Below are 14,706 nucleotides of genomic sequence, written 5' to 3'. Positions count from 1 at the left end.
TTTCCTTCACTCTGCCAAGATTGATCTTCCTCTTCCTGCTGATTTTGAGTGGGGCCTGACATTATCTTACTCTGTCATTAGAGGCTGCATTGGCCTGGGTATGTCAGTCTATTTGGACAGCAACTCTTTTGCTAGCAGTGTTCCCTACATTTATTAAAATCCCCGAAGGTAGTGTTGTGTTCCATTTCTGTATGGAAGCCCTGAACCTTTTGAGCAGAAACAGAAATAGTGTGATATAACTGTGACTTAATATTTCCAGGGAATCATCAATTATAGCCATTTAAATAAACACAGGCTGGGTTTTCCTAGGAGCAAGAAAGCAGAGGACCTGGAAACCTAATTCTCATTTCATTTAAAAAAAAAATGTGTGTCTTGCAGGAGTTTTTTTTTTCTTTTTACTGTGCATGTTTTTATTTTTCTGAAGTGCTGTTTATTTCTAGTATGGACACAGATTTTTTTTTAATTACTCCATTATTTTGCAATAATATGTCACATACAAGGAAGTAGAATATCATAAAAACAAGGTTTTTAAATCATTAAAGAACCTATTGGTAACCTGATACCATGTTCATACTGGCAGAGTGAAGAAATCTTCAGCAGACCTACCTCTGAGCATGAGATTCAAGCTTTCTAAAATATTTTTTCTATTAAAATAAGGGTCAACGACCTTTTTCCCATTCTATACTCATATGTGATCCAGAACTGGATTTGGTTTGGCTTGGGGTTTTGATCTTTTTAAATTCTTTCCCATCTCTGTACTTTCTAATTGTAGAATTCGGACTATCAGGTTTACACAGTGCAATCTAGCATTTTAAAACTTTATTTTTGGCCTTCATTTTAACTTTTATGAACTGGTGTCACTTTGCTCAGTTTATTGTACTAAACCAGTTTGCAACAACTAAGGATTTAAATCATATTTCTTTGTACCTCCTTAAGGTTCATTTTACTTTTTGTTCAGTCTGTCAGGATAATAATGATACCTTAGATGTAAAAGAAGTATAGAGTCATATCACAGATACTTCCCATGATAAACTAAATGAAATAATTTTTATATTAAAATAGTGTGTATGTCTTGTCCACTCTGCTTTACAAATGTCTGACTAAATGTTACTGGCCTTTTTGCCCACATATATTTATTTGTTTTTAATTTAATCTCAGAAAATAAATCTTGACATTTCTGTGAATATAAAGACTCCTGCCAGGTTGGGAATTGCTAGCTGTCTTTGTAAGAATTTTTTTTTAATCATTTAAAACTAAACTGTGCTATGTGTGATAATTGCTTAGTCCAAAACAGCTGAGGAAAAAATACCACTTTTCAGCATTATTAACTGATCTTTTAGCTTATTTTTAATGTGCAAAACTGGGACATTTCACTGCTGGACAGAATAAAAATCAAAGTAAATATTGCACAACAAATTGTTTATAATTGTGTACAGGTTCTATAAAGTAATTAAATAATACTCAGGTTGTTAAGTTTAAATACCTAGCACTGTGTACAGATTATCTGAACAAAAAAATCCATTTCAGCGCAATTAAGATGGTAGCATTTCATAGATGAAATACAAATTTTATAGGCTTGAAATGTGGACTTGAAAATGTGTTTTAGTATAGAGACAATAGTGTTATCCATTGCTGGATCCTCAGCATACTGCAATTTTCAGCCTATTGTTACCAGATTAATGTTTCTTACAACTTGGTTCTTTCACTGAATTTAAGGAAATAGTATATTACATTTGCTGTGGTTGTAGTTTATTAACATCAGAAATATGTAATTGCAGCTGATGGGCTGCAGTAAATATTATTATTTGGTTTGTTGTTGGTTTTTTTTGTTGTTGTTGTTGTTGTTTGTGGTTTGTTTTTTTTTTAACTCTCCCGTGTTTTATCTGTGTTTGCTTTTCCAGGATTATGATGCTTAATGTTGGGGGTTTGTGTGTTTTCCTTCAGAGCTAAAAACAAACTAGTTTAGTCTAAATATGAACTATCTACTTTAAAACCTGCCCAATAGGTATTAAATAAAAAATAAAAATTATTTTATGGTAGTCTGAACTGGCTGAGGAAGGTGTAGAGAAGAGGATTGCAGCTGCTTTTTGCCAGAGCAGTAGCAACACAGTTGGGCCCTTGCTGGCACTCACCTTTCTTTAAAATACCCCTTTTTCCTAATGGCCTGCATTTTCTTTGTATCTCAGCTTGAAGACAAACCTGGCCTTGAGATAAACTGTCTGTATTTTGGGGTTTTTGGGGTTATGGGTTTTTTTTTTAGTTTGGAATCAACCAAAAAGAATGTGAGTCTGTCTTTCACAAATAGCTTGCCAGTGGCAAAAGTTCAGTGGTTCGAGCTCGGTGAGTAATTAGTTGTAGAAGGATAGTTGCCCACTGTTTGGGGGAGAAAAAATGTTTTAGAAGATCAAAACTGTGCACCATTATAATTTGTCTTTTTGTAGGGAAATATGGCTTGGTCTTACAATTATGGGCCTGCCTGCCCTGTGCAGAGCTGCAAACCCCATTTTAATGGTGTGTTGCAGAGCTCCATAGTGCATAGCCAGATTTCTTGTGCTCAACAGAGAATTTCAGGAGGCTAACATTTAAAACCTATGACATTTCAAAGGAAAGGAAAAAAAAAAATTTGTAATTAATTCAACAGCATGTTCCATTTTCAGAACATGAAATTTTTCAGTGCCATGGCAGTACATTTATTCTCTCAAAATTCACCTCTGGAAATCAAAAGTAAAATTCAATGTTAATGCCACATTGTAGCTTAAAAATTAGGTTAAAGAAAACATGCAACAGCTGAGAGTGGATTTGGTCCTGGGGGTCACTCTGGCTGTTGGTAGCAGGGCATGGCTCTCACTCAGAGCTCCAAGGGGGGCTGCTCCCTGCAGACACTCACTCCTGGCAGCCACCAGCCGGTTCCCCCAGCGCTGGGCTCAGGCCCTGCCCCTCGGGGTGCAAGCAGGTCCCTGGCTGCAGGGCAAGGGGCCGCCATGGGTGGGACCCAACAGCCCCCAAGGCCCCCTCAGCCCATCCATGGCCCCCACCCATCTTCTCCCAGTAATCCTCATGGCCTGTGGCTGAGCAGTGTCACTGCCTGGTGCACTGCTGGGCACTGATGCACAGCTTCTGCTATTCTTGAATTTTTAATTGGCAGCATTGGCAACCCTTAGGCATCTTGCAGTCTTTCAAGCTTTTTTTTTTTCCTTTGCAATGTTTTGCTTTTCCAGTCTTGCAAATACGACTTACCTGTCTATCTGTTGCAATTTATAGCTTGTTCCTAGAAAGAATGGATTTAATTAAGACAATGGTTTGTTTCTGGATGCAAAATGAGAAAATGTCTTTGCATTTCTGTATATGTTTAGGTGTATTACAATGGCTACCATGGTGACACTTCTGAAACCTTTTTGGTGGGCAATGTGGATAAATCTGGTGAAAAGTTAGTGGATGTTGCCAGGAAATGTAGAGATGAAGCAATTGCAGCTTGCAGACCAGGGGCTCCCTTCTCTGTAATTGGAAACACAATCAGGTAAGCCTTATATTGACAAGTAAAAGGAGGGCTGGCAAATGGGACAAAGGTTATTGGTGGTTTGGTATAAAGCTGATGACATGTTTTATGATTCAAAACCATCATTTCAGTCTGATATCAGTATGTGAACTGCCAAGCTATAATGTTGTTCCTTGGATAAGAGGTATTTTTTTTTAAGTGAATTACACTAGGGTCAGCAAAGATAACTGTAGAAAAAGAAAAAGATATTCATAAAGTAAATTTAAATTAACAGATATGATTTGCAGTGGGCTTTTGTTTATTTTTTATTTGTGTATGACACTACACCACATCTGTCTAACGGTGTAAGACAGTTAGAAACCATTGTTTTCATTGACTGTTACAAAGGAATTAGTCAATGTAAATAAGCTCTTTGTTTAAAAACTACGAAAATATTTAACTCAAGAGCTTCTGATCTTACAAAGAGCAGTGCCTGCTAACGTCATAGGGAAAAAAGGGCTGACATTCAGAGATTTTTCCCTATTTTGCATCTCTTCTAGCCTTCACATAAATGCAGTCATGACTCTTCTGCTGATGGCTTTAAATAAAAATGCGGCTTCATTTTTTGAAGATACCTATGGATTATTTTAAAATGTTTGCCAAAAGAAAGGAATAGACATATATCATATACATTTCATTAAGCAATACTTCTTCGGACTGCTAATGGTCCCAACAAGCTATTGAATTCATTCTGATTACTTAAAAGCTGCAAGGCTTAGTCACCTTGAAAGGATGCTGCCTTTTTTTCCCTTTGTAAATCTTCAAATACTTTAAGAAAAAAAGAGAACAGCAAAATATCAGTTAGATGTATTTATAGCTTTAAAAATATTGTAACAGAGTCTGAATCAAACTTTAGTAAAACCTCTTTGGGTTATATCTGAGAAGCTTTTATTGAAGACTTTGTATAAAATTGTGTTTTTGACAGTTTTAAATTATAGGCTAACTAGCCTGGAGAAAAAGGATAGTGTCTTTCTGTTCTTTCATAGGAAATGTTGAATCAGACCCCTACTGGGAAAAGAAATTTAATGCATATCTCACTATCTTACTGTCCATGAATATAATAGAAGTGAATTCAAAATGTAGTTTTATTTTTGCAAATGGGATGAGTCGATAGATGCACCTCATATTTTTGAACACCTAGGGTTCAACAAATTTACTGGTGGTGCTCTTGCATTTTAACAAAATTTATTCTTGAGTAGAAGGGGGCACAGAACACTGGATTCTTATTCAAGCATTCTATCGAGCTCTGCATTCATGGCTGTGTCTAAAGGGCATGTCAGCCTTTGATTCTCTCTGAGAGGTAATTATCCTTTTCCTGTCACGGAACAACAAATGATAGCTAACTACAGAGGCACATTTGCAGTAGTCACATTCATCAACTGCAGAAAAAAAATTCAATTTAATTGTGCAACACAGCTGCACATAGGCTTTTTGAGCATTTCTGTTGTTCTCCCTGTCTTGCTATTCCTCCCTCCAGATCTATTTTTTAAACTTTTTTTTCTGGTTATTTTTTCCCCCTTTTTTGTCTCTTCTTCCATTTTTACTCTCTGTACTTTCTTGTTAAAGTAATTTTCTTTTGTGGCTCTCATTCTTTTTTCCCCATTGAAGGCTATGAATGTAGAAAATTATCACAATTACTCATATAATTGAGCCTCTTTGTAGCAAGTGCAACTCCAGTAGCCTTTCTCCATCATGAAAATGGTTTCATTATAGGGTTTTTCATATTCTCTGACACCATCTACACAGAGGAACAGGCGTGCAGATGAGATGTACTAGGAACAGGGTAGATCAGTAAGGTCACAGTAGGAATAATTAGCTCTGCTATGGAAAGAGCATCTAGGCCTTTTACTGCTACATAAATGTACTGTCCATGGCTTTTAGTCACAAAAAAACTTACTAACAAATGGAGCTCCCGCCTACTACTTTGAAAAAAAGATTTGTATCAACACTACAATTTTCCATCATTAAGACTAATAACACAGAGCCTAGTATACATCAAGGGGAATAAAAAGAAAAATCTCACATTCAAGTGGCGGCTGGGTGCTGACCTTTGTTCCCTTTTTTTGTGTTCAACTTAACTCTTTACAAAAAAGAGCCACACGCCACACCAACACGCAGGTGAACTCCAGCTAGTGCTAGCAAAGCATGGCATTCAGTTGGAAAATCTGATAAATCTCCATGCAGGATAATGCATTTCATTACAGATTCACTACATTAATTCTAGCTGGTTTTTTTTTTTTTAAAAAAAAAAGGAAGAAGAAGAAAAATAACAGAGTTGAATGTGACATTGGATTTTTGCTGTGTTGTTGCAGAGGTCAGTTTCCTTGCAAAATGTAAATATATAGTCAGTGTCCCCTTTGCAAGGCAGATTAATTGAAGCTAGTAGCTATTCAAAACTGCATATGAAATAGCAGGTCATTAACTTCATTTCTCAAGATTTTATCGTGTTGGCGATTTAAATGCGCTGATTTGTTTAGAACTACTGTAACACTCCCTTTGCTGAAAGCTCACCTTGGCTTGGTGAAGCTGTGTGTTTCAGGTTATTTGTCATTTGACATTTGCTTACAGACAGACATATAATACATATATATATATATATATATATCTCAAGTTTCACAAGAATTAGATACTATAAATGCCTGAGAACAAGCACCTAACCCAGAAGCTGAAAACATGTAGGTCCATCAGAATGGAAATGTGTCTAGGTTTCTTTCATCAGTTTTTCTGTAAAGGTGCTCCAGTCGTATCCAGAATGCGTCTTATGCACAAATAATGAGAATATTTCCTTTCTACAGTAGGTTTCAGAGTAATTATATCTCGGAGTAAGTTTGCAGTCAATATTCTGGCATAGTCTTTGTCATGGAAGCTCAATAGCTGACACTGAGTATTTCCTTGATAGCAGCTCATTCTTCCATCGGCTACAAGTTGCAAATAAAAGATTGCATGGATTCGTGAGTTACTTTGCTTAGAAAAATTTGAGTCATTGCTAACCTCTTTCTACTGGAAGACATATCAAAACTATTGGTCAGTTCCAGTGTAAATGAAATTGGTCCCTATGGTCCATTCTCTTCTACCGTTTCTGACATTTTCAGACAAAAATGTATCCAGTTTGAAATCTGCTTTTTAGACAGTGAGTCTAAGTGCATGAAAGTGTTATGAGTGTAGAGAGGTAAAGAACTTAAAAGTGATGTCGTTAAATAAACCAAATTTCAACTCCTACAAAAAAATAGTAGTGATGAAAGTATTAATAAATGGCTTAAAATGTTTAACTAGTAAGTATATGTTTTGATATTAATTTAGAACAATATAAAGCAGATTTTTAAAAAAATCTGTTTCTATCAGATTATGCACATTTAAACAATAAGTGGCTCAGGCAAAATAAGTCATTTTAATGTCATCTGTGATAGATTTTCCTTGACAGCTACTGTAAATTACAATTACACTGCTTCTCTCTGCACTTGAAAGTAAGCATTGCAATAAATTATCTTTTATTTCAATCCATCATGTCTGCTTTCAGAAACGGAGAACCTCAAATAAAAGTTCAGCACTATTGTAAGAAAAATACAGTAATTTGTGTTCCAGTTTGAAACTAAAATGTACCTTTCTTTCAAAAAACAATTGTTGGCTTTCAAAAATATTACTAATTATACCTCAACATTTATTGTCATTATAGGGAATCCCTGAACTTGTGCATTCCCTCAGTCTAGGATTACTATTTCAGAAAAAAACCCTACTTGAATATTTTCCCTGTAGAATTTTGTAATTTCTCAAATTAACTACTATGGTACTATTCAAAATAGGTTTTTATCATAAATAAATAAAGTTTAGGATGAGTCTGGTTTCAATACTTAAAAAAAAACAAGTATGCCATTCAGTGGCCGTTTTGCTACTAATATAGCTAAGACAAACATGATTACTTCTAATTAAAAAAAAAATCAGATCCCTACATAAGAACACAATTATCATGGGGCTGTTACCAGTTTCAGTGTTTCTCATGTATTTTCACTGCCAAGAAGTGTAAGACAAATTTGTTTAACAACTTCTGCCATTCATGTCATGCTGCTCTGAAGGACTGTTTTGGATAAGGTTTCATCCCTGGTAAGAGAAGCTGGCAGTGTGGGAGAAGGATCCCTGGCTGAGGATCAGTTCACCAGGGTACTTGTCCTTGGCAGCAAAGCAGTCTGTGCCATCTTCTCCAGTCAGTCAAATTCTTTCTTCCCTTGTGCCACCACAGAGCCCAGAGAAGCAGTAGCTATCAATGCTGAAAATGGGATTGTTTCACTTTTTTTTTTCTCTTCAGTGAGTTCTAAGAATACTAGACCAGACCTACCCTGAGGAAAAAGTGACAAAATTTGGTAAAAAAAGGAAAATGCTTCTCTAGGTGCACCTACAGGTTATCTCAGAGTACAGGTCCCCAAGGAAATTCTTTCAACCTGCTTTTCAGCTTAACAGGAGGGATTTATCACCCAAGAGCTCCTTTGAGGGGAAGCTTGAGTATAGGGGAAAGCTTTCTAGAGAGTCAGTCCTGCCTGTTCCTCCTTTGTGGCAATTTCCCTGTTAGGCTGCTGTCAGGACAGCAATGCATGTCTCCACACTTATCCCTGCTTTCAGAGAATTAGCTGTTGTCTGGCAACATGGGAAGAGGATGCTCAGATGGCAACTGACACCTATCTCTCCTGTCTCCACTCTCTGAAGCACAACACCACCCTATGACAGGCTCTGACAATGGCTTCAGGAGGATTGCTTGGCCCTCAGTGATGTTCCTTTACTGCTGATCCGTGCCAGTGCCAGACACTTGGCCTGGCTTTGCCATCAGCAAAAGAAAGGCAGCACTGCAGCTCTCTTGACTCCTCAGCCACTGGGCTAGAACACATGGCAGAAAAACATAAAATCAAGTACTGGGCTCACTAAATAATTATGCTTTTAATCCTGCCCAATTCACCTCTGCCCGAATATGCAACAAAGATCAATATGTGTGATAATAAATGTTGTCAATGGGTATTTTTAGCAGTGATTATTCTGAAGAAGCTTTTTTTCCTCTTGATTCTGTCTTGTGAGGTGTACCTCTGCTGCCCCAGCATTTGCTCTGAAGATGATTTGCTGGGATGTTCCCCATTCCAAGGGGAACTAGCACATCCTTTCCTACAGCAGATGCCAGGCAGCCCAGCTCAGCCATGCCACCCTCTGCCTCCTGCCTTCACTGCTTTCCCACTTGCAGTCAGGCCTCCTCCAGCTGTCTAAGCTTACTCTGCCTGTCTGCAAGAAGCATCTGATGAAGCTGGAGCTGCAATTTTGTAAGATTGTCTCATGAGGCAGCTGCAAAGAAAGGCCACCACTGACAGGTCCTGAGCTGGGCAGTGAGACAGTGAGACCAAAATGTTGAGCTGTTGTCAGCAAGAAATGGTAAATTGTGTGCAAAAATGCTCTGCTCTCTGGCATCTTGATTTTTTAATCAGATTCCACAGCTTGGGAATCCTGGAGACTGGAGAGGCTAACCAAGACCAGTAGTTCAATTCACTCTTCTCAGAGCTGTCTCAAGGTTACAGCCAACATGTACATTTACAGGATTACCTTTGCAAGTTGTAGCTAGGATTAGCAGCTTTGTTTTGTTATGAAAGCTGGGTGTTTTACTGTAACTCCCAAAGGAAGTAAGAGTACACTAGGATTTATTAAATACTCCAAAGTAAAGCTAGTAGTTGTGGAGAGAAATGCCTGAAGTGCATGCAAATACTAAAACCAGATTGAAAATGGTTGAATTTCATACCTGCAGCTTATTTTCTGTGTGTTACTGCAGGTCTGTTGACCGTGTTACATTTTATGTAGAGAATACCAAGGCTCTGGATGTAAACAAGAGGGAAGAAGGAGGGGCACAGTGTCTGTCAGTGTAGATGTCAAAGCCCTGTGAGCTCTGGGATCCTCTCTTTGATCACAGACAGTAACCACTGAAGTACTAATGCTAACAGAATTGTTCTCAAGCTGTTTGGCAAGAAAGTGGTAGAATTCACCATTGAGATGCATGTGAATCATTACTTTGACTGCATGAGGACAGGATACTGTTGTAACACTGCCTTCTGTGTGCCCTGGTGCTTGTGTGCTTGGTGCCCAACACACAGCTCCTGCTGCTACTGCCACCCTCCTTGGCAGCAGCTGAATGCTGAGGCTGGAGCTTCCCCTGCTCACTGCAAAGTATGTAGCCATGGTGCTCAGAAGAATACATGCGCAGAGAAAAACTATTTCTGTTTTGCTACAGAACATGGATTTTTCTGGAAGAAAAAATCCAGTAGTAATACAAAAAATTACCATGCTCTGTCCTTGGTCAGGATACCATGTAAGGACATCAGCAAAGCTGAACAGTTAGTGTGATTGTTTATGATTTTGCCAAAAGACTAGCAGAAGAAGATGAAAGAATACTTTATCGTATGTTGCATGAATGTTGCACGAATGACTTCTCCCATCTCTCCTCGGAGAATCACTTCACTCATATGGGAATCATCATCTGCATTGCTCTAGGCTTGGTCACTGGAGATCTTGGATTTTGTGTATGTTTCTGAGGAATCTGGCTTTCTAACTCATCACCATTCCCTGTACTTCTTGCTCAACCTTCAGCGGCATCAGAGCCAGCAGGCCAAGTCTCTGACCCAGATATGGGGAACATGATAGAAAGGCAGGAGAGAAAGTATTTTCCATCTCTAGTAGGACTTCCCATTGCATAATCCTTCGTGATTTCTTTTCAAAATAATTGATGTATAAAGTTTATGTATACATAAATTATTTATAAAGCCTGGACTTTTGAGTGCAAGCAAATTAGGGCCCAATTTCTAGCTTTATCGGTAATCCTCTTTGCCAGTACTTTGGAGTTTGGGGGTCCCTAAACCTGAAATTTCTATTCTTCTCCAGAGCTAATGAAGAAATATGATGAGTCTTTTTATCAGAGCAATAAAAGGGTAGAAAGTAACGAATCCTGTTAAAACATCTTCCAAAGTCTGAACACTGCAGCATTAACCAACTCTACTCTCTCATTGCCGTTTAACTGTGGTGGAGCAGCATGTCCCTCAATTGAGTGGCATTAAATTCTGGGACAATGACCCATGGGCACTGGAGCCAGCACTGCAGAGTCTGTGGAGCCTGGTGTGCAAAGGTGATTACTTTGTACAGCAAGCTGAGGCCACTTTGCACCTGAATAAAAGCTACCCCATGGGGATTAACAGGCTTTAATTTCTGCAACAGCTTTACCTTTAGTTGAGTTTTCTAACTTTTCCAGCTTTCCACCTGTAGTGAAACTGTGAGACAGCATTTCCTAAGACATAAATACAGACAACTTGAAGTTCTTCAGGGCCTACCTTCATTCAAAAAGAAGCAAATTAAGCTTTTAATGTTATAGACAAAATGTCTTCAGGCTAAGTGTGTTCCTGTCTTGCTCCTGTTTGATTTTAGAAATAGGATGGAGGTGACATGCAGGGACAAAGGTAACTTTCTTGACACTTCTAATCCATCTCCAGATCTTTGTGAATCTCTGCATTTTTCTGGTTTGGAAACGAGCCTCTTGGCTGAGCTACCTCAATCACTGTGTCCACCACTGCTTGAGTACAGGGTGACCCTGAAAAGTGAAGCCTGCAGACATGGGGTGGGCCAGCAGCCATGTATCTCCAAGTCCTCCAGTTTCGGGGAACTGGGAGAGGAATTTTCTTTCCTACCATAGGTAGGGATCAGTGCTCAGCCATGGTCCTGGAGGCAGTTCTCAGAGATGCTTCTCCCTGAGGCAGGCCATGAAAGGCAGGCCAGATCTCAGGCAGAACTGAAACACTGTAATTGTTATGATTTGGTTTTGCCTCTGTGGCAATAGATTCATTAGAAATACATTGTTATTTAGCATACATCTATTTGCTGAACTTTCAATAGGTTTTTATACTAAATGTTTGAAGTATTATGAAAGCAAAGTAGTAAGGCTCCTAACTCTCCCTGTTGGCAGCAGGAGCCCCTTCTGCAGGAAACCCAGTGCAGTCCCCTGGGTATGCAGCCCAGCACAGACTCTGCACTTCCAGAGAACTCGGCAAAGGCTGTGGTTTGGTACTGTGCTGAGGCTTCGTCTGCCCAACTTGCCAACTTCATCTGTGCCATCTTAAAATGAGTTCTCAGTGTGCTTGTGGAAGAGGTTACCCTCCATCGAGCAGGGAGACAACACACTGCTGTTTTACTTAGAGGGCTGGCACGGGAACCACCAGCCTCTGTTGGCAGGCGTGTTCACTCTGAAACCTAACAATGGCTCAGCCATGCTCCCTTCAATGCCTGTCTTTCGGAACGCTGGCAAAGTGGTGACCCAGGGTCGGTAGCAACGCGGTAGCAGGGCTGGGGCCGTCTAGCGGGGCTGGTGGTGAGGCCACGCACCCTGACAGGTCCTCTTTGCCCCCGCAGCTCCCTGGCATGGCAAGGTGGCTTCCAGGTCTGTCCCTTCTTCGTCGGCCACGGCATCGGGTCGTACTTTCACGGGCACCCCGAAGTGTGGCACCACGGTAAGCGGCCCCCACCCGCCGGGCCCGTCTTCCCCCGCCCCGCTCCGCCCGGGCGATGAGAGGGCTCCGGGGAGGGGGAGGGCGGGCGGTAAAGCGAGCAGAGCCCCCCACACACATCCACACACACACACACACACGCACACGCTCACGCTCACGCACGCTGCCGGTCCGGCGGGTCGGGGGATTGCCGGTGGGGAGATTAAATCGCTGGGAAGCTGGAGGACATCCCCGACCCCGTTTTCTGAGGTCGCGGGGGTATTTATGAGGACGAGCCGCTGGTTAGCGGAGTTGCCGGGGCAGCTGAGCGTCGCGCACCGCCTGCCCCGCCCGCTCCGGGCCGCAGCCGCCCTGTCCCGCGCCTCCGCATCCCGCCCGCGCCCGAGCCACGCCGGCAAAGTTTGTCACGGGGCAAGGAGAAATCCCTGCTAAAAATCCCTGCTAAAACGTTAAAGCTCCCGGCCTGGACGGAGCCGCCGTCGGGGTGGTCTCACTGCGGCCGGGGTGGGATCGCTTTCGGCGGGTGCTCCGGCTCATAACGGGGCTCGGGTGCACAGTACCTGCGAGCTAAAAAGGGGTTTAAACAAAGGGCTTGTTTGCGTTCTCTTAAAAAAAAAAATACCCAAGATGCATAAACGCGGGGTTTTTTTTTTTCTTTTGTAGCCAATGACAGTGATTTGTTAATGGAAGAGGGAATGGCGTTCACAATAGGTTAGTAACTCTCTGCTATGGCTTTCTGTTAAAAAGCACACACGAAGCAGCCCAGATCTGTAACATTTCTTTATTGGGATATAGAAATAACCGTGCAGACAGGGGGACGTCGGTGAGATTGACCTCTTAGGAAACAGATTAAAGTATCATTTTAAAAAATGCATTAGGAACTAGCTGGATTAAATAATTTTCAAATTACAAGATTTAAAGAATGAAATGTTAATTATAAATTTTGCTAATATTTGACTCCTATTTCTGGCAAGGCAGAGACTCTGCCAGCACACTTAATTTGAGGAGGGTGAGAAGGATGCGATCGTGTCCCCGAAGCAGAGCAGCCTGGTGGCACTTAGTCATTTGCTGCCTTCTCGAGCTGCTGTTGGGTTTGGGGACTGCGGCGGCGGTAACCAGCCGGAGCCTCGCCCCGCAGACTGATGGTGCTCACTTCCAGTCGTGGAGAAGTGCTGGGGGAAAAGCCTTCGTTCTCACTGTGTGGCTAAATGGCACGGCAATTAGAAGGAAATAAGAAAATTGTTGTTTTGCTGATTTAATGAACATTTTAAGCCTGTTTAAAAAATTCAAATATTTAAAACTATCTGTTGTTTATAAATGTGGTTGGTGCTTTGGTTATTATCCACACGGTCTTAATTAAAGCTTGATTAAAATTCCATGTTTTTACAAAAGAGGAATGGGCAACTTCCTACCTTGCTATTTTGTCTTCCTTTTTAGTTCACATTTTAGTGTATCAAGAGAATGCCAGCCCAGGGAGATGGGACCTGTGTGGATGGGGAGCTACCTGCTGAGATACCTCCTGTTCTTGATTGTTTCATAATCCACACAGGAGTGCAACTAACTTTAGAATACATTTTGTTTTTCTTGATACAGAGCCAATAATAATGGAAGGATCCCCTGAATTTAAGATTCTGGAGGACAAATGGACTGCAATTTCTGTAGACAATAAAAGGTGCCTGATTTTATTTTTTTGGTATTTCCTAAGACATGGAACTCATCACTGCCAGCCCAAAAAACCCAAAGAGATGATTTTCTAGGCATGGTGAATGTGTATTCCCCCTCATAACTGCTAAATGTGAATTTCAGATCGGCACAATTTGAGCATACCCTGGTGATTACCTCAGAGGGAGCAGAAATCCTCACTAAACTGGTGGAAGAAGCCTAAAGATGGAGCAAGGAGTGGAGAGACTTGCTGTACTTCTGGGATTTCAAGTTTCACTCGGGACAGGGAAGAGGTTTCTGTAATTTCTGAGGGGAATGGCTGTTGCATAAGTCACTCCAGGGGACAGAAAAAGCAATTTGAGGTGTTGGCTCTCGACCTTTCTGTGTATAACCTGGTGAGTATTTAATAAAAGTCTTTAGGTTTTTTGTGACCCTTGGAGCAGCCAAGCATAGTCTGCAAGTGGAAAGGGTTTGGGTTATTTGGGGTTAGGTGCAGAAAGTGGGGCCCCTCTCTTCCAAATCCTATGTGGGGCAAATGGATATCAGATTATACAGTCTTTAGGCAGTTGAGAGGACAAAGAAACATAGCATTTTCCCTTTATAGCTGAGGTATGGAGTCAATTTGTCTTCATTGAGATTAACACAGTGCTGTTTCCCAGGCTGTAACTTCTACTAGGATGGAAAAAAGTTTCCTGAGAGTGTCAGGCAGAGGGAACAGACTCTTCCCAGCATCATTCCCAGCAGCAATCCCCTACTTCTTGCCTCTTTTTACACAGCACAAAAAGTGATTAAAAATGAGATGCAAAGCACACCTCTCTGGGGATCAATAATTGCCCTGCTTGAAAAATTAGCCAGTTTGGGGTAATCACTGCTCTGTGGTGCCCATGTTAGTTAAGGGATTGGCACTCTACAGTTTAAGCATTTTATGGAGGCAGAGGAGTTTGCAGTCTGGAAGATGAGTCCTGACTCCTGCCCAGAGTTTGGAACCGATGGACCTCACGA

General features: G+C 40.9%; 1 protein-coding gene across 3 annotated transcripts in view; it reads left to right on the top strand.

Annotated features, from left to right (window-relative positions):
• METAP1D (methionyl aminopeptidase type 1D, mitochondrial) overlaps positions 1–14,143 on the top strand; it is a 43,529-nt gene extending 29,386 nt beyond the window's left edge. For all 3 annotated transcript variants that reach the window (XM_064718850.1, XM_064718849.1, XM_064718851.1), the window contains 5 exons: positions 3,354–3,517; positions 11,948–12,045; positions 12,706–12,753; positions 13,636–13,714; positions 13,849–14,143. In XM_064718850.1, coding sequence (XP_064574920.1) covers positions 3,354–3,517; positions 11,948–12,045; positions 12,706–12,753; positions 13,636–13,714; positions 13,849–13,927 — 468 coding nt within the window. In that variant the 3' untranslated portion in view covers positions 13,928–14,143. The remainder of the gene's footprint in view (positions 1–3,353; positions 3,518–11,947; positions 12,046–12,705; positions 12,754–13,635; positions 13,715–13,848) is intronic.
• The last annotated feature ends 563 nt before the right edge of the window (positions 14,144–14,706 follow it).

Source organism: Zonotrichia leucophrys, chromosome 7, assembly GCF_028769735.1.
Source record: "Zonotrichia leucophrys gambelii isolate GWCS_2022_RI chromosome 7, RI_Zleu_2.0, whole genome shotgun sequence".
Lineage (NCBI taxonomy): Eukaryota > Metazoa > Chordata > Aves > Passeriformes > Passerellidae > Zonotrichia > Zonotrichia leucophrys.
This window is presented reverse-complemented; position numbering and strand designations above follow the sequence as displayed.